General features: G+C 51.1%; 1 protein-coding gene across 1 annotated transcript in view; it reads left to right on the plus strand.

Moving 5' to 3' along the window:
* Positions 1 to 3149: 3149 nt before the first annotated feature.
* stab1 (stabilin 1) overlaps positions 3150 to 22062 on the plus strand; it is a 336738-nt gene continuing 317825 nt past the window's right edge. The window contains exons 1-3 of the mRNA XM_071364529.1: positions 3150 to 3473; positions 9945 to 10215; positions 10467 to 10552. Of these exons, the coding sequence (XP_071220630.1) occupies positions 3393 to 3473; positions 9945 to 10215; positions 10467 to 10552 (438 nt within the window). The 5' untranslated portion in view covers positions 3150 to 3392. The remainder of the gene's footprint in view (positions 3474 to 9944; positions 10216 to 10466; positions 10553 to 22062) is intronic.

Raw genomic sequence — 22062 nt, forward strand, 5'->3', positions numbered from 1 at the left:
CACAGACACAGACACAGACACAGACACAGACACACAGACACACAGACACACAGACACAGACACAGACACACAGACACACAGACACACAGACACACAGACACAGACACAGACACAGACACAGACACACAGACACAGACACACAGACACAGACACAGACACACAGACACAGACACAGACACAGACACAGACACAGACACACAGACACACAGACACACAGACACACAGACACAGACACACAGACACACAGACACACAGACACACAGACACAGACACACAGACACACAGACACAGACACACAGACACACAGACACACAGACACAGACACACAGACACACAGACACACAGACACACAGACACAGACACACAGACACAGACACAGACACAGACACAGACACAGACACAGACACAGACACACAGACACACAGACACACAGACACAGACACACAGACACACAGACACACAGACACACAGACACAGACACAGACACACACACACAGACACAGACACAGACACAGACACAGACACACAGACACAGACACACAGACACAGACACACAGACACACAGACACACAGACACACAGACACAGACACACAGACACAGACACAGACACAGACACACAGACACACAGACACAGACACACAGACACAGACACAGACACACAGACACAGACACAGACACAGACACAGACACACAGACACACAGACACACAGACACAGACACACAGACACACAGACACACAGACACACACACAGACACAGACACACAGACACACAGACACAGACACACAGACACACAGACACACAGACACACATACACACAGACACAGACACACAGACACACAGACACACAGACACACAGACACACACACAGACACAGACACACAGACACACAGACACACAGACACACAGACACACAGACACAGACACACAGACACACAGACACACAGACACACAGACACACAGACACAGACACAGACACAGACACACAGACACAGACACACAGACACAGACACAGACACACAGATGCACACGTGATCTGATCATGACTCTGTAATAGTCACCAAGTTATTTTGCTGTCTAATGCAGCAGAGTGCCAGTGCAGCAGAGTGCCAGTGCAGCAGAGTGCCAGTGCAGCAGAGTGCCAGTGCAGCAGAGTGCCAGTGCAGCAGAGTGCCAGTGCAGCAGAGTGCCAGTGCAGCAGAGTGCCAGTGCAGCAGAGTGCCAGTGCAGCAGAGTGCCAGTGCAGCAGAGTGCCAGTGCAGCAGAGTGCCAGTGCAGCAGAGTGCCAGTGCAGCAGAGTGCCAGTATAAAGGTCAGGTGAGACCCTCAAGATGTGTAGCACTCTGATATTAAACAATGAATATGTTTACATGCACAGTAATACATCGATTTTAAACTGATAGTCATGTAAACACTTTATTCTGCTAATCTTAATCGGCGTCAGGTCAAAATCGAAGTAGGCATACGCCGATTAAAACACACGGTTTTCTGAGTCATTTTTCAAATGATTAGGACATGTAAAGACCCGGCATTCCAGCTGTGTACTTGATCTGTGCTAGCATCAGCCAAGCTAGCCTTCCTCTTTAGCGCAAGTGAAATGAGTTCGGAACAACAATGTAGTTTAGTAGAAATAGTTTTCACAAACCAACTTTGTATGTCCGAACTCAGAATCAAATATGTCATTAATCACAGTGTCCCTGGCTTACATTCTTATCATCTGCCTTACAGTACTGAAGTCACAGTGTCCCTGGTTAATATTCTTATGATCATTTTGCTGTCAAACGGATGATTACTCTGTAATAGTGAATATGTTATTTTGTTGTTAAACGGATGATTACTCTGTAATAGTGAATATGTTATTTTGTTGTTAAACGGTGCAAAGTGCCAGTCCAGCGAACTGAGTTGGGAGGGAGGATATCCGCTCCATCATGGAGTCTATTCAGGAGGGGAAATCCTCAGACCTTCCTGTCAGGAACATATATTTCTCTCACACTCTCCTCTCTCTACTGAAACTACTGAAACTCTTCTCTCTACTGAAACTCCTCTCTCTACTGAAACTACTGAAACTCTCCTCTCTACTGAAACTACTGAAACACTTCTCTCTACTGAAACTACTGAAACTCTTCTCTCTACTGAAACTACTGAAACTCTTCTCTCTACTGAAACTACTGAAACTCTCCTCTCTACTGAAACTACTGAAACACTTCTCTCTACTGAAACTACTGAAACTCTTCTCTCTACTGAAACTACTGAAACTCTTCTCTCTACTGAAACTCCTGAAACTCTTCTCTCTACTAAAACTACTGAAACTCTTCTCTCTACTGAAACTACTGAAACTCTTCTCTCTACTGAAACTACTGAAAGTCTCCTCTCTACTGAAACTACTGAAACTACTCTCTCTACTGAAACTACTGAAACTCTTCTCTCTACTGAAACTACTGAAACTCTTCTCTCTACTGAAACTACTGAAACTCTCCTCTCTACTGAAACTCCTCTCTCTACTGAAACTACTGAAACTCTTCTCTCTACTGAAACTACTGAAACTCTTCTCTCTACTGAAACTACAGAAACTCTCCTCTCTACTGAAACTCTTCTCTCTACTGAAACTCCTGAAACTCTTCTCTCTACTGAAACTACTGAAACTCTCCTCTCTACTGAAACTACTGAAACTCTCCTTTCTCTACTGAAACTACTGAAACTACTCTAGCGAATCATCTTCTCTTTTCGGTGCGGTTTGGAATACAGCGGAAGACGTAAGTTTCCGTTGAACATCCGTGTACATTGGACAATACGCTAATCTTCTCATATCTTCTTCTTCGTCTCTCTGCTAAAACTCTAAAGCTGGTGGGTGGTTGGTTTTAGTTTAACTAGCTACCTCATTCTGCCTCTCCAGCAACCAGCACATTGAACTTGACTGGAGAAGTCTGCAGTATGTAACTCACACTGGCACGGCAGGCAGGCAGTCAATCAGGAAGTAGAATGCAGAATTTAGGAAGGTATTTGGGGAGTTTCTGCTCTCTGACATCTCAGGGGATCCGAGATAAGGGCTCTGAGGGCCGAGCTCTAGGGGAGGAGGCAAAGGAGGTGCCTGACACTTAAAAAAAAAAAAAACAGTTGAATTGCACTACTTCTTACAAGTTTTTGTCACTTTATGGAGACTGTTGTGAAGGGAGAAGAGGAGAAAGACACAGAAGGCAGGTGGGGGGAAAGAGTTGGAAGGAAGGAACAACGCAGGGATTGAACCCCGGTCTCCGGTGGAGAGAGGCACATATGTGGTTAGAACCGGGCAGTGTTAACCTACCTACCCACTGCCACACCACGGCCTCTGCATTGACCCGTTGTTTTGGATGTGAGACGGAGGACTAATTGTGGAGAAACTGTTACTGGACAACATGATGCAGACAACGGAACCCACCATGCTGATACTACTACTGACACTGGGAACCATGGTGACGTGTAGTTTACAACAGGAAGTAAGACATTGCTTTTGGTCACGTAGTTTATAATAACATAATACATTTTATTTATAAAGTGTATTTTATGAAAGTGCTACACAGCCTTGTAAAACGTATAATAATAGATTTCACAGTATTAAAACAGGAATTAAACACATGAGCTGGCGCACACACCCAGAAAAAAAGTATTTTATGTCGAGGTGCTGACTAACGGTGAATAAACTATAAGCTATAAAAAAAGAAAAAATTGTCACACTCTATATATAAACTCCCTGTAATATTGGGTAAATCACCAACGTTTCGCCTTCACTGTCCCTTCTTCAGGGTAATGTCACGAATGCTTGAACCAGGTTATGTAGACAAAACAGTGCAATTAGTGCAACCAATGACAATAGTCAGGGGTGTGTCATAAATATTAAGTTAATTAGAATGAATTGAGTGAAACTGTTTAAAAAATACTATAGTTTATAGCGTATTGAATATATTAGGCTATTGTTATCACATGGGAACATAATTGAATATTGTACATACTATTAGCATCAACATACATTATTGTTTGATTCAATTTCACACATATATTTAATTGTTTCCTATTTCATAATTTTATTTTGTTACATGTCATCTTTTGGTTCAACCATAATGCATAATAAGCATCATTATTAAGACAGGGAACATATTGGGTGTACGCTGACAAGCTGTAGAAGGACGATATCCAGAAGGGTTACCGTCGGGGACGTAGATATAGTGTCACTGCACTATATGGGAGAAGGGTTACCGTCGGGGACGTAGATATAGTGTCACTGCACTATATGGGAGAAGGGTTACCGTCGGGGACGTAGACATAGTGTCACTGCACTATATGGGAGAAGGGTTACCGTCGGGGACGTAGACATAGTGTCACTGCACTATATGGGAGAAGGGTTACCGTCGGGGACGTAGACATAGTGTCACTGCACTATATGGGAGAAGGGTTACCGTCGGGGACGTAGACATAGTGTCACTGCACTATACGGGAGAAGGGTTACCGTCGGGGACGTAGACATAGTGTCACTGCACTATACGGGAGAAGGGTTACCGTCGGGGACGTAGACATAGTGTCACTGCACTATATGGGAGAAGGGTTACCGTCGGGGACGTAGACATAGTGTCACTGCACTATATGGGAGAAGGGTTACCGTCGGGGACGTAGACATAGTGTCACTGCACTATATGGGAGAAGGGTTACCGTCGGGGACGTAGACATAGTGTCACTGCACTATATGGGAGAAGGGTTACCGTCGGGGACGTAGACATAGTGTCACTGCACTATATGGGAGAAGGGTTACCGTCGGGGACGTAGACATAGTGTCACTGCACTATATGGGAGAAGGGTTACCGTCGGGGACGTAGACATAGTGTCACTGCACTATATGGGAGAAGGGTTACCGTCGGGGACGTAGACATAGTGTCACTGAATCGATAGAGTAATAGTTTCAGTGTTGTCTAATGTAGTGTTTAATGTAGTGTTGTTTAATGTAGTGTTGTCTAATGTAGTGTTGTCTAATGTAGTGTTGTCTAATGTAGTGTTGTCTAATGTAGTATTGACTAATGTAGTGTTGTCTAATGTAGTGTTGTTTAATGTAGTATTGTCTAATGTAGTGTTGATTAGCCAGCCGGTAGTTATTCAGTATGCTACAGGACAGGACAGGTGTGAGGAGCCAGCAAGTAGTTATTCAGTATGCTACAGGACAGGACAGGTGTGTGGAGCCAGCAGGTAGTTATTCAGTATGCTACAGGACAGGACAGGTGTGTGGAGCCAGCAGGTAGTTATTCAGTATGCTACAGGACAGGACAGGTGTGTGGAGCCAGCAGGTAGTTATTCAGTACGCTACAGGACAGGACAGGTGTGAGGAGCCAGCAGGTAGTTATTCAGTATGCTACAGGACAGGTGTATGGAGCCAGCAGGTAGTTATTCAGTATGCTGCAGGACAGGACAGGTGTGAGGAGCCAGCAGGTAGTTATTCAGTATGCTACAGGACAGGACAGGTGTGAGGAGCCAGCAGGTAGTTATTCAGTATGCTACAGGACAGGACAGGACAGGTGTGAGGAGCCAGCAGGTAGTTATTCAGTATGCTACAGGACAGGACAGGTGTGAGGAGCCAGCAGGTAGTTATTCAGTATGCTACAGGACAGGACAGGTGTGTGGAGCCAGCTAATAGTTATTCAGTATGCTACAGGACAGCACAGGTGTGAGGAGCCAGCAGGTAGTTATTCAGTATGCTACAGGACAGGACAGGTGTTTGGAGCCAGCAGGTAGTTATTCAGTATGCTACAGTACAGGACAGGTGTGAGGAGCCAGCAGGTAGTTATTCAGTATGCTACAGGACAGGACAGGTGTGAGGAGCCAGCAGGTAGTTATTCAGAATGCTACAAGACAGGTGTAGGGAGCCAGCAGGTAGTTATTCAGTATGCTACAGGACAGGACAGGTGTGAGGAGCCAGCAGGTAGTTATTCAGTATGCTACAGGACAGGACAGGTGTGAGGAGCCAGCAGGTAGTTATTCAGTATGCTACAGGACAGGACAGGTGTGAGGAGCCAGCAGGTAGTTATTCAGTATGCTACAGGACAGGACAGGTGTGTGGAGCCAGCTAATAGTTATTCAGTATGCTACAGGACAGGTGTGAGGAGCCAGCAGGTAGTTATTCAGTATGCTACAGGACAGGTGTGAGGAGCCAGCAGGTAGTTATTCAGTATGCTACAGGACAGGACAGGTGTAAGGAGCCAGCACGTAGTTATTCAGTATGCTACAGGACAGGACAGGTGTAAGGAGCCAGCAGGTAGTTATTCAGTATGCTACAGGACAGGACAGGTGTGTGGAGCCAGCAGGTAGTTATTCAGTATGCTACAGGACAGGTGTGAGGAGCCAGCAGGTAGTTATTCAGTATTCTACAGGACAGGACAGGTGTGTGGAGCCAGCAGGTAGTTATTCAGTATGCTACAGGACAGGTGTGAGGAGCCAGCAGGTAGTTATTCAGTATGCTACAGGACATGACAGGTGTGAGGAGCCAGCAGGTAGTTATTCAGTATGCTACAGGACAAGACAGGTGTGTGGAGCCAGCAGGTAGTTATTCAGTACGCTACAGGACAGGACAGGTGTCTGGAGCCAGCAGGTAGTTATTCAGTATGCTACAGGACAGGACAGGTGTGAGGAGCCAGCAGGTAGTTATTCAGTATGCTACAGGACAGGACAGGTGTGCGGAGCCAGCAGGTAGTTATTCAGTATGCTACAGGACAGGACAGGTGTGAGGAGCCAGCAGGTAGTTATTCAGTATGCTACAGGACAGGACAGGTGTAAGGAGCCAGCAGGTAGTTATTCAGTATGCTACAGGACAGGACAGGTGTGAGGAGCCAGCAGGTAGTTATTCAGTATGCTACAGGACAGGACAGGTGTGAGGAGCCAGCAGGTAGTTATTCAGTATGCTACAGAACAGGACATGTGTGTGGAGCCAGCAGGTAGTTATTCAGTATGCTTAAAAATAAAAATAAATAAAGGAGAGCCGCACACTCTAGGAGCTCAGATGCAAAAATATTTAATTTACCAACGTTTCGACAGGCAAGCTGTCTTCATCAGGGTACAATCACAGACACTGCGGGATGACTCGTTTATATATAGTGTCAAGACACACAGGTGTCTGTAATCATGGCCAAGAGTGGCCTAATATCATTGGTTAATTTCTCAAATATTAAAATGGCATAGAAAGAGCAGCATACAATAAATACAAATGGATAGCATACGATCATAGACTCACTTAAGACCACACAAGCCTACAAACAACCACAATGGCAAAGTCACAACAATCACAACAATCACAAGAATGGCTTCAGATCAAAGTCCACGTTAAGACCGAAGGGAGCAAGGGTCTTTAAATTAAATATCCAAGCAGCCTCTCGTCTTAACAATAAATTATCAAGGTCACCCCCTCTCCTTTATTCAGTATGCTACAGGACAGGTGGGAGGAGTTATTCAGTATGCTACAGGACAGGTGGGAGGAGCCAGCAGGTAGTTATTCATTATGCTATTGGACAGGTGGGAGGAGCCAGCAGGTGAACACAAAGCAGGATAAGGACGATTTAGTACTGTAGATTTAGTACTGTAGATTTAATGCTATAGATTTAGTACTGTAGATTTAGTACTATAGATTTAGTGCTATAGATTTAGTACTGTAGATTTAGTACTGTAGATTCAGTACTGTAGATTTAGTGCTATAGATTTAGTACTGTAGATTTAGTACTATAGATTTAGTGCTATAGATTTAGTACTGTAGATTTAGTACTGTAGATTTAGTACTGTAGATTTAGTACTGTAGATTTAGTGCTATAGATTTTAGTACTGTAGATTTAGTACTGTAGATTTGTAGTACTATAGATTTAGTGCTATAGATTTAGTACTATAGATTTAATGCTATAGATTTAGTACTGAATATTTAGTGCTATAGATTTAGTACTGTAGATTTAATGCTATAGATTTAGTACTGAAGATTTAGTGCTATAGATTTAGTACTGAAGATTTAGTGCTATAGATTTAGTACTGAAGATTTAGTGCTATAGATTTAGTACTGTAGATTTAGTGCTATAGATTTAGTACTGAAGATTTAGTGCTATAGATTTAGTACTGTAGATTTAGTGCTATAGATGTAGTACTGTAGATTTAGTTCTATAGATTTAGTACTGAAGATTTAGTGCTATAGATTTAGTACTGTAGATTTAGTGCTATAGATGTAGTACTGTAGATTTAGTTCTATAGATTTAATGCTTTAGATTTAGTACTGTAGATTTTGCGTACTTAGGTACTTAGGTAGATTTTGCGTACTGTAGCTCACTGAATAAAAACCCTTAACTACTAAGGGTTTTTATTCAGTGAGCTACAGATTTAGCGTTAGGTACTCTATGTACAGTGCATTCGGAAAGCATTCAGACCCCTTTTCCAATATTTTTACGTTACAGCCTCATTCTAAAATTGATTAAATATTTTTTCCCCCTCATCAATCTTCACACAATACCCCATTATGACAAAGCAAAAACAGGTTTTAATAATTTTTTCATCACTTTTGGCAGCGATGACAGCCTTCTTGGGTATGACGCTGCAAGCTTGGCACACCTGTATTTGGGGAGTTTCTCCCATTCTTCTCTGCAGATCCTCTCAAACTCTGTCAGGTTGGTTGGGGAGCGTCGCTGCACAGCTATTTTCAGGTCTCTCCAGAGATGTTAGATCGCGTTCAAGCCGGGCTCTGGCTGGGCCACTCAAGGACATTCAGAGACTTGTCCCGAAGCCACTCCTGCATTGTCTTGGCTGTGTGCTTAGGGTCATTGTCCTGTTGGAAGGTGAACCTTCGCCCCAGTCTGAGGTCCTGAGCGCTCTGAAGCAGGTTTTCATCAAGGATCTCTCTGTACTTTGCTCTGTTCATCTTTCCCTCGATCCTGACTAGTCTCCCAGTCCCTGCCGCTGAAAACATCCCCACAGCGTGATTCTGCCACCACCATGCTTCACCGTAAGGATGGTGCCAGATTTCCTCCAGACGTGACGCTTGGACTTCAGGTCAAAGAGTTCAATCTTGGTTTCAACAGACCAGAGAATCTTGTTTCTCATGGTCTGAGAGTCTTTAGGTGCCTTTTGGCAAACTCCAAGAGGTCTGTCATGTGCCTTTTACTGAGGAGTGGCTTCCGTCTGGCCATTCTACCATAAAGGCCTGATTGCTGGAGTGCTGTCCTTCTGGAACGTTCTCCCATCTCCACAGAGGAACTCTGGAGCTCTGTCAGAGTGACCATTGGGATCTTGATCACCTCCCTGACCAAAGCCCTTCTCTCCCCGATTTCTACAGTTCCACTTCCATTTCAGAATGATGGAGGCCACTGTGTTCTTGTGAACCTTCAATGCTGCAGAAAGGTTTTGGTACCCTTCCCCAGATCTGTGCTTTAACACAATCCTGTCTCGGAGCTCTACGGATAATTCCTTCGACCTCATGGCTTGGTTTTCGCTCTGACATGCACTGTCAACTGTGGGACATTATATAGACAGGTGTGTGCCTTTCCAAATCATGTCCAATCAATTGAATTTACCACAGGTGGACTCCAATGAAGTTGTAGAAACATCAAGGATGATCAATGGAAACAGGATGCACCTGAGCTCAATTTCGAGTCTCATAAAGGGTATGAATACTTATGTAAATAAGATAATACATTTTTAGGATAAGGCTGTAACATAACAAAATGTGGAAAAAGTCAAGGGGTCTGAATACTTTCCAAATAAACGGTAAGTATTGACTCAGGAATGTGTCCCTGTTAGCTAAGAAGTACCCTATTAGCTATATAGTGCACCTCTTTTGACCAGAGTCCTGTGTGTTTAAAAATATAACAACATTGAATCATAACAAACACCTATAACAAAATATCTATATCCATATTACCATAGAGGAAGTGGGAGGAAGTGATCCCTGTGTTTCTGTATTGCAGCAGAGCTCTGTGAACCGGTGTGATGAGACCGGAGCCGACCAGACCACGACCCCATGTACGTCGTGTGCTGCCTCCCAGACTCAGCTGTGTCCCAGGGGCTTTAAGAAGTACACCACCCAGCCCATGGATACCAACATGGGCCAAAGTGGTTGCCTGTACTCAGTAACCATCGCAGGGCAACAGTTGGCGCTGGAAGGCTGCAACCATCAATGTGAGAGGACTGTCACCACGCCCAAATGCTGCGCAGACTTCTGGGGCCCGCTGTGTCTGTGTGAGTACCATACCCTAAATAGCAGATGTTTTGTTAAAAAGCTTTAAAAAGCATATTTTCACTCATTCAATTGTTTTATGGACAGTGATAGTTGGAATGTAGAGGGGAGACGGAGAGGAAGGGCTGAGAAGGGATTTTCTATCGTACTTTATGATATGTCATGTAGCCACTGAATCACAGAGGGAAGATGGTTGCAGTAGTATTCCAAACCTGTCTGTTTCATGTCATTTGCTGGTACTGTGTTTCTGCAGCCTGTCCTAGCTGGAATGGAAGAACCTGTAACTGGCACGGAACCTGCATGGATGGAATATCAGGGAATGGGACCTGCGTCTGCAATGTGAGAACGGGCTTTATTATGTCATACACTATTGGCTCCCTACACTACTGGCTCCCTACACTACTGGCTCCCTACACTACTGGCTCCCTACACTACTGGCTCCCTACACTACTGGCTCCCGACACTACCGGCTCCCTACACTACTGGCTCCATACACTACTGGCTCCCTACACTACTGGCTCCATACACTACCGGCTCCCTACACTACTGGCTCCATACACTACTGGCTCCCTACACTACCGGCTCCCTACACTACTGGCTCCATACACTACTGGCTCCCTACACTACTGGCTCCCTACACTACCGGCTCCCTACACTACTGGCTCCATACACTACTGGCTCCCTACACTACTGGCTCCTCACACTACTGGCTCCCTACACTACTGGCTCCCTACACTACCGGCTCCCTACACTACTGGCTCCATACACTACTGGCTCCCTACACTACTGGCTCCATACTCTACTGGCTCCCTACACTATTGGCTCCCTACACTACTGGCTCCCGACACTACCGGCTCCCTACACTACTGGCTCCATACACTACCGGCTCCCTACACTACCGGCCCCATACACTACCGGCTCCCTACACTACCGGCTCCCTACACTACCGGCTCCCTACACTACTGGCTCCCTACACTACCGGCTCCCTACACTACCGGCTCCCTACACTACCGGCTCCCTACACTACTGGCTCCCTACACTACCGGCTCCCTACACTACTGGCTCCCTACACTACTGGCTGCCTACACTACTGGCTCCATACACTACTGGCTCCCTACACTACTGGCTCCCTACACTACTGGCTCCCTACACTACTGGCTCCCTACACTACCGGCTCCCTACACTACCGGCTCCCTACACTACTGGCTCCCTACACTACTGGCTCCCTACACTACCGGCTCCGTACACTACCGGCTCCCTAAACTACTGGCTCCCTACACTACTGGCTCCCTACACTACTGGCTCCCTACACTACTGGCTCCCTACACTACTGGCTCCCTACACTACTGCCTCCCTACTCTACTGGCTCCCTACACTACCGGCTCCCTACACTACTGGCTCCCTACTCTACTGGCTCCATACAATACTGTCTCCATACACTACTGGCTCCCTACACTACCGGCTCCCTACACTACTGGCTCCCTACACTACTGGCTCCCTACACTACCGGCTCCCTACACTACTGGCTCCCTACACTACTGGCTCCCTACACTACTGCCCCCCCCCCTACTACTGGCTCCCTACACTACTGGCTCCCTACACTACCGGCTCGATACACTACCGGCTCCCTACACTACTGGCTCCATACACTACTGGCTCCCTACACTACTGGCCCCACCCTACTACTGGCTCCCTACACTACTGGCTCCCTACACTACCGGCTCCCTACACTACCGGCTCCCTACACTACTGGCTCCCTACACTACTGGCTCCCTACACTACTGGCTCCCTACACTACTGGCTCCCTACACTACTGGCTCCCTACACTACTGGCTCCCTACACTACTGGCTCCCTACACTACTGGCTCCCTACACTACTGGCCCCCTACACTACTGGCTCCATACACTACTGGCTCCCTACTGGCTCCCTACACTACTGGCTCCATACTCTACTGGCTCCCTACACTATTGGCTCCCTACACTACTGGCTCCCGACACTACCGGCTCCCTACACTACTGGCTCCATACACTACTGGCTCCCTACACTACTGGCTCCATACACTACTGGCTCCCTACACTACTGGCTCCCTACACTACTGGCTCCCTACACTACTGGCTCCCTACACTACCGGCTCCCTACACTACCGGCTCCCTACACTACTGGCCCCTTACATTACTGGCTCCCTACACTACCGGCTCCCTACACTACTGGCTCCCTACACTACTGGCTCCCTATACTACTGGCTCCCTACACTACTGACTCCCTACACTACAGGCTCCCTACACTACTGGCTCCATACACTACTGGCTCCATACACTACTGGCTCCATACACTACTGGCTCCCTACACTACTGGCTCCCTACACTACTGGCTCCCTACACTATTGGCTCCCTACACTACCGGCTCCCTACACTACTGGCTCCTTACACTACTGGCTCCCTACACTACTGGCTCCATACACTACTGGCTCCCTACACTACTGGCTCCCTACACTACTGGCTCCCTACACTACTGGCTCCCTACACTACTGGCTCCCTACACTACTGGCTCCCTACACTACTGGCTCATTACACTACTGGCTCCCTACATTACTGGCTCCCTACACTACTGGCTCCCTACACTACCGGCTCCATACACTACTGGCTCCCTACACTACTGGCTCCCTACACTACTGGCTCCCTACACTACTGGCTCCCTACACTACTGGCTCCCTACACTACTGGCTCCCTACACTACTGGCTCCCTACACTACCGGCCCCATACACTACTGGCTCCCTACACTACCGGCCCCATACACTACTGGCTCCCTACACTACTGGCTCCATACACTACCGGCTCCCTACACTACCGGCCCCATACACTACCGGCTCCCTACACTACCGGCTCCCTACACTACCGGCTCCCTACACTACTGGCTCCCTACACTACCGGCTCCCTACACTACTGGCTCCCTACACTACTGGCTGCCTACACTACTGGCTCCATACACTACTGGCTCCCTACACTACTGGCTCCCTACACTACTGGCTCCCTACACTACTGGCTCCCTACAGTACCGGCTCCCTACACTACCGGCGCCCTACACTACTGGCTCCCTACACTACTGGCTCCCTACACTACCGGCTCCCTACACTACCGGCTCCCTAAACTACTGGCTCCCTACACTACTGGCTCCCTACACTACTGGCTCCCTACACTACTGGCTCCGTACACTACTGGCTCCCTACACTACTGCCTCCCTACTCTACTGGCTCCCTACACTACCGGCTCCCTACACTACTGGCTCCCTACTCTACTGGCTCCATACAATACTGGCTCCATACACTACTGGCTCCCTACACTACTGGCTCCCTACACTACTGGCTCCCTACACTACCGGCCCCATACACTACTGGCTCCCTACACTACCGGCTCCCTACACTACTGGCTCCATACACTACTGGCTCCCTACACTACTGGCTCCCTACACTACCGGCTCCCTACACTACTGGCTCCCTACACTACTGGCTCCCTACACTACTGGCTCCCTACACTACTGGCTCCCTACACTACTGCCTCCCTACACTACTGGCTCCCTACACTACTGGCTCCCTACACTACAGGCTCCCTACACTACCGGCTCCCTACACTACTGGCTCCCTACACTACTTGCTCCCTACACTACTGGCCCACCCCTACTACTGGCTCCCTACACTACTGGCTCATTACACTACTGGCTCCCTACATTACTGTCTCCCTACACTACTGGCTCCCTACACTACCGGCTCCCTACACTACCGGCCCCATACACTACTGGCTCCCTACACTGCTGGCTCCATACACTACCGGCTCCCTACACTACCGGCCCCATACACTACCGGCTCCCTACACTACCGGCTCCCTACACTACCGGCTCCCTACACTACTGGCTCCCTACACTACCGGCTCCCTACACTACTGGCTCCCTACACTACTGGCTGCCTACACTACTGGCTCCATACACTACTGGCTCCCTACACTACTGGCTCCCTACACTACTGGCTCCCTACACTACTGGCTCCCTACAGTACCGGCTCCCTACACTACCGGCGCCCTACACTACTGGCTCCCTACACTACTGGCTCCCTACACTACCGGCTCCCTACACTACCGGCTCCCTAAACTACTGGCTCCCTACACTACTGGCTCCCTACACTACTGGCTCCCTACACTACTGGCTCCGTACACTACTGGCTCCCTACACTACTGCCTCCCTACTCTACTGGCTCCCTACACTACCGGCTCCCTACACTACTGGCTCCCTACTCTACTGGCTCCATACAATACTGGCTCCATACACTACTGGCTCCCTACACTACCGGCTCCCTACACTACTGGCTCCCTACACTACTGGCTCCCTACACTACCGGCTCCCTACACTACTGGCTCCCTACACTACTGGCTCCCTACACTACTGCCCCCCCCCCCCCTACTACTGGCTCCCTACACTACTGGCTCCCTACACTACCGGCTCGATACACTACCGGCTCCCTACACTACTGGCTCCATACTCTACTGGCTCCCTACACTACTGGCCCCACCCTACTACTGGCTCCCTACACTACTGGCTCCCTACACTACTGGCTCCCTACACTACTGGCTCCCTACACTACTGCCCCCCCCCCTACTACTGGCTCCCTACACTACTGGCTCCCTACACTACTGGCTCCCTACACTACTGGCTCCATACACTACTGGCTCCCTACACTACCTGCTCCCTACACTACTGGCTCCCTACACTACTGGCTCCCTACACTACTGGCTCCCTACACTACCGGCCCCATACACTACTGGCTCCCTACACTACCGGCTCCCTTCACTACTGGCTCCATACACTACTGGCTCCCTACACTACTGGCTCCCTACACTACCGGCTCCCTACACTACTGGCTCCCTACACTACCGGCTCCCTACACTACTGGCTCCCTAAACTACTGGCTCCCTACACTACTGCCCCCCCCCTACTCCTGGCTCCCTACACTACTGGCTCCCTACACTACCGGCTCGATACACTACCGGCTCCCTACACTACTGGCTCCATACAATACTGGCTCCATACACTACTGGCTCCCTACACTACCGGCTCCCTACACTACTGGCTCCCTACACTACCGGCTCCCTACACTACTGGCTCCCTAAACTACTGGCTCCCTACACTACTGCCCCCCCCCTACTACTGGCTCCCTACACTACTGGCTCCCTACACTACCGGCTCGATACACTACCGGCTCCCTACACTACTGGCTCCATACACTACTGGCTCCCTACACTACTGGCCCCACCCTACTACTGGCTCCCTACACTACTGGCTCCCTACACTACCGGCTCCCTACACTACTGGCTCCCTACACTACCGGCTCCCTACACTACTGGCTCCCTACACTACTGGCTCCCTACACTACTGGCTCCCTACACTACTGGCTCCCTACACTACTGCCCCCCCCCCCCCTACTACTGGCTCCCTACATTACTGGCTCCCTACACTACTGGCTCCCTACACTACCGGCTCCCTACACTACTGGCTCCCTACACTACCGGCTCCCTACACTACTGGCTCCCTACACTACTGGCTGCCTACACTACTGGCTCCATACACTACTGGCTCCCTACACTACTGGCTCCCTACACTACTGGCTCCCTACACTACTGGCTCCCTACAGTACCGGCTCCCTACACTACCGGCGCCCTACACTACTGGCTCCCTACACTACTGGCTCCCTACACTACCGGCTCCCTACACTACCGGCTCCCTAAACTACTGGCTCCCTACACTACTGGCTCCCTACACTACTGGCTCCCTACACTACTGGCTCCGTACACTACTGGCTCCCTACACTACTGCCTCCCTACTCTACTGGCTCCCTACACTACCGGCTCCCTACACTACTGGCTCCCTACTCTACTGGCTCCATACAATACTGGCTCCATACACTACTGGCTCCCTACACTACTGGCTCCCTACACTACTGGCTCCCTACACTACCGGCCCCATACACTACTGGCTCCCTACACTACCGGCTCCCTACACTACTGGCTCCATACACTACTGGCTCCCTACACTACTGGCTCCCTACACTACCGGCTCCCTACACTACTGGCTCCCTACACTACTGGCTCCCTACACTACTGGCTCCCTACACTACTGGCTCCCTACACTACTGCCTCCCTACACTACTGGCTCCCTACACTACTGGCTCCCTACACTACAGGCTCCCTACACTACCGGCTCCCTACACTACTGGCTCCCTACACTACTTGCTCCCTACACTACTGGCCCACCCCTACTACTGGCTCCCTACACTACTGGCTCATTACACTACTGGCTCCCTACATTACTGTCTCCCTACACTACTGGCTCCCTACACTACCGGCTCCCTACACTACCGGCCCCATACACTACTGGCTCCCTACACTACTGGCTCCATACACTACCGGCTCCCTACACTACCGGCCCCATACACTACCGGCTCCCTACACTACCGGCTCCCTACACTACCGGCTCCCTACACTACTGGCTCCCTACACTACCGGCTCCCTACACTACTGGCTCCCTACACTACTGGCTGCCTACACTACTGGCTCCATACACTACTGGCTCCCTACACTACTGGCTCCCTACACTACTGGCTCCCTACACTACTGGCTCCCTACAGTACCGGCTCCCTACACTACCGGCGCCCTACACTACTGGCTCCCTACACTACTGGCTCCCTACACTACCGGCTCCCTACACTACCGGCTCCCTAAACTACTGGCTCCCTACACTACTGGCTCCCTACACTACTGGCTCCCTACACTACTGGCTCCGTACACTACTGGCTCCCTACACTACTGCCTCCCTACTCTACTGGCTCCCTACACTACCGGCTCCCTACACTACTGGCTCCCTACTCTACTGGCTCCATACAATACTGGCTCCATACACTACTGGCTCCCTACACTACCGGCTCCCTACACTACTGGCTCCCTACACTACTGGCTCCCTACACTACCGGCTCCCTACACTACTGGCTCCCTACACTACTGGCTCCCTACACTACTGCCCCCCCCCCCCTACTACTGGCTCCCTACACTACTGGCTCCCTACACTACCGGCTCGATACACTACCGGCTCCCTACACTACTGGCTCCATACTCTACTGGCTCCCTACACTACTGGCCCCACCCTACTACTGGCTCCCTACACTACTGGCTCCCTACACTACTGGCTCCCTACACTACTGGCTCCCTACACTACTGCCCCCCCCCCTACTACTGGCTCCCTACACTACTGGCTCCCTACACTACTGGCTCCCTACACTACTGGCTCCATACACTACTGGCTCCCTACACTACCTGCTCCCTACACTACTGGCTCCCTACACTACTGGCTCCCTACACTACTGGCTCCCTACACTACCGGCCCCATACACTACTGGCTCCCTACACTACCGGCTCCCTTCACTACTGGCTCCATACACTACTGGCTCCCTACACTACTGGCTCCCTACACTACCGGCTCCCTACACTACTGGCTCCCTACACTACCGGCTCCCTACACTACTGGCTCCCTAAACTACTGGCTCCCTACACTACTGCCCCCCCCCTACTACTGGCTCCCTACACTACTGGCTCCCTACACTACCGGCTCGATACACTACCGGCTCCCTACACTACTGGCTCCCTACACTACTGGCTCCCTACACTACTGGCTCCCTACACTACTGGCTCCCTACAGTACCGGCTCCCTACACTACCGGCGCCCTACACTACTGGCTCCCTACACTACTGGCTCCCTACACTACCGGCTCCCTACACTACCGGCTCCCTAAACTACTGGCTCCCTACACTACTGGCTCCCTACACTACTGGCTCCCTACACTACTGGCTCCGTACACTACTGGCTCCCTACACTACTGCCTCCCTACTCTACTGGCTCCCTACACTACCGGCTCCCTACACTACTGGCTCCCTACTCTACTGGCTCCATACAATACTGGCTCCATACACTACTGGCTCCCTACACTACTGGCTCCCTACACTACTGGCTCCCTACACTACCGGCCCCATACACTACTGGCTCCCTACACTACCGGCTCCCTACACTACTGGCTCCATACACTACTGGCTCCCTACACTACTGGCTCCCTACACTACCGGCTCCCTACACTACTGGCTCCCTACACTACTGGCTCCCTACACTACTGGCTCCCTACACTACTGGCTCCCTACACTACTGCCTCCCTACACTACTGGCTCCCTACACTACTGGCTCCCTACACTACAGGCTCCCTACACTACCGGCTCCCTACACTACTGGCTCCCTACACTACTTGCTCCCTACACTACTGGCCCACCCCTACTACTGGCTCCCTACACTACTGGCTCATTACACTACTGGCTCCCTACATTACTGTCTCCCTACACTACTGGCTCCCTACACTACCGGCTCCCTACACTACCGGCCCCATACACTACTGGCTCCCTACACTACTGGCTCCATACACTACCGGCTCCCTACACTACCGGCCCCATACACTACCGGCTCCCTACACTACCGGCTCCCTACACTACCGGCTCCCTACACTACTGGCTCCCTACACTACCGGCTCCCTACACTACTGGCTCCCTACACTACTGGCTGCCTACACTACTGGCTCCATACACTACTGGCTCCCTACACTACTGGCTCCCTACACTACTGGCTCCCTACACTACTGGCTCCCTACAGTACCGGCTCCCTACACTACCGGCGCCCTACACTACTGGCTCCCTACACTACTGGCTCCCTACACTACCGGCTCCCTACACTACCGGCTCCCTAAACTACTGGCTCCCTACACTACTGGCTCCCTACACTACTGGCTCCCTACACTACTGGCTCCGTACACTACTGGCTCCCTACACTACTGCCTCCCTACTCTACTGGCTCCCTACACTACCGGCTCCCTACACTACTGGCTCCCTACTCTACTGGCTCCATACAATACTGGCTCCATACACTACTGGCTCCCTACACTACCGGCTCCCTACACTACTGGCTCCCTACACTACTGGCTCCCTACACTACCGGCTCCCTACACTACTGGCTCCCTACACTACTGGCTCCCTACACTACTGCCCCCCCCCCCCTACTACTGGCTCCCTACACTACTGGCTCCCTACACTACCGGCTCGATACACTACCGGCTCCCTACACTACTGGCTCCATACTCTACTGGCTCCCTACACTACTGGCCCCACCCTACTACTGGCTCCCTACACTACTGGCTCCCTACACTACTGGCTCCCTACACTACTGGCTCCCTACACTACTGCCCCCCCCCCCTACTACTGGCTCCCTACACTACTGGCTCCCTACACTACTGGCTCCCTACACTACTGGCTCCATACACTACTGGCTCCCTACACTACCTGCTCCCTACACTACTGGCTCCCTACACTACTGGCTCCCTACACTACTGGCTCCCTACACTACCGGCCCCATACACTACTGGCTCCCTACACTACCGGCTCCCTTCACTACTGGCTCCATACACTACTGGCTCCCTACACTACTGGCTCCCTACACTACCGGCTCCCTACACTACTGGCTCCCTACACTACCGGCTCCCTACACTACTGGCTCCCTAAACTACTGGCTCCCTACACTACTGCCCCCCCCCTACTACTGGCTCCCTACACTACTGGCTCCCTACACTACCGGCTCGATACACTACCGGCTCCCTACACTACTGGCTCCATACAATACTGGCTCCATACACTACTGGCTCCCTACACTACCGGCTCCCTACACTACTGGCTCCCTACACTACCGGCTCCCTACACTACTGGCTCCCTAAACTACTGGCTCCCTACACTACTGCCCCCCCCCTACTACTGGCTCCCTACACTACTGGCTCCCTACACTACCGGCTCGATACACTACCGGCTCCCTACACTACTGGCTCCATACACTACTGGCTCCCTACACTACTGGCCCCACCCTACTACTGGCTCCCTACACTACTGGCTCCCTACACTACCGGCTCCCTACACTACTGGCTCCCTACACTACCGGCTCCCTACACTACTGGCTCCCTACACTACTGGCTCCCTACACTACTGGCTCCCTACACTACTGGCTCCCTACACTACTGCCCCCCCCCCCCCTACTACTGGCTCCCTACATTACTGGCTCCCTACACTACTGGCTCCCTACACTACTGGCTCCATACACTACTGGCTCCCTACACTACCTGCTCCCTACACTACTGGCTCCCTACACTACTGGCTCCCTACACTACTGGCTCCCTACACTACCGGCCCCATACACTACTGGCTCCCTACACTACTGGCTCCCTACACTACCGGCTCCCTACACTACTGGCTCCATACACTACTGGCTCCCTACACTACTGGCTCCCTACACTACTGGCTCCCTACACTACTGGCTCCCTACACTACTGGCTCCCTACACTACTGCCTCCCTACACTACTGGCTCCCTACACTACTGGCTCCCTACACTACTGGCTCCCTACACTACCGGCTCCCTACACTACTGGCTCCCTACACTACTGGCTCCCTACACTACTGGCCCACCCCTTCTACTGGCTCCCTACACTACTGGCTCCCTACACTACCGGCTCCCTACACTACCGGCTCCCTACACTACTGGCTCCATACACTACTGGCTCCCTACACTACCGGCTCCCTACACTACTGGCTCCCTACACTACTGGCTCCCTACACTACTGCCCCCCCCCCTACTACTGGCTCCCTACACTACTGGCTCCCTACACTACCGGCTCCCTACACTACTGGCTCCCTACACTACCGGCTCCCTACACTACTGGCTCCCTACACTACTGGCTCCCTACACTACTTGCTCCCTACACTACTGGCTCCCTACACTACTGCCCCCCCCCCTACTACTGGCTCCCTACACTACTGGCTCCCTACACTACTGGCTCCCTACACTACCGGCCCCATACACTACCGGCTCCCTACACTACTGGCTCCCTACACTACCGGCTCCCTACACTACTGGCTCCCTACAGTACCGGCCCCATACACTACTGGCTCCCTACACTACCGGCCCCATACACTACTGCCCCCCCCCCTACTACTGGCTCCCTACACTACTGGCTCCCTACACTACTGGCTCCCTACTCTACTGGCTCCATACACTACTGGCTCCCTACACTACCGGCTCCCTACACTACCGGCCCCCTACACTACCGGCTCCCTACACTACTGGCTCCCTACACTACTGGCTCCCTACACTACCGGCTCCCTACACTACCGGCTCCCTACACTACCGGCTCCCTACACTACTGGCTCCCTACACTACCGGCCCCATACACTACTGGCTCCCTACACTACCGGCCCCATACACTACTGGCTCCCTACATTACTGGCTCCCTAAACTACTGGCTCCCTACACTAATGCCCCCCCCCCTACTACTGGCTCCCTACACTACTGGCTCCCTACACTACCGGCTCGATACACTACCGGCTCCCTACACTACTGGCTCCCTACACTACCGGCTCCCTACACTACTGGCTCCCTACACTACCGGCTCCCTACACTACTGGCTCCCTACACTACTGGCTCCCTACACTACTGGCTCCCTACACTACTGGCTCCCTACACTACTGCCCCCCCCCCCTACTACTGGCTCCCTACACTACTGGCTCCCTACACTACTGGCTCCCTACACTACTGGCTCCATACACTACTGGCTCCCTACACTACCTGCTCCCTACACTACTGGCTCCCTACACTACTGGCTCCCTACACTACTGGCTCCCTACACTACCGGCCCCATACACTACTGGCTCCCTACACTACTGGCTCCCTACACTACC

Source organism: Salvelinus alpinus, chromosome 2 (assembly GCF_045679555.1).
Source record: "Salvelinus alpinus chromosome 2, SLU_Salpinus.1, whole genome shotgun sequence".
NCBI classification, from domain to species: Eukaryota; Metazoa; Chordata; class Actinopteri; order Salmoniformes; family Salmonidae; genus Salvelinus; species Salvelinus alpinus.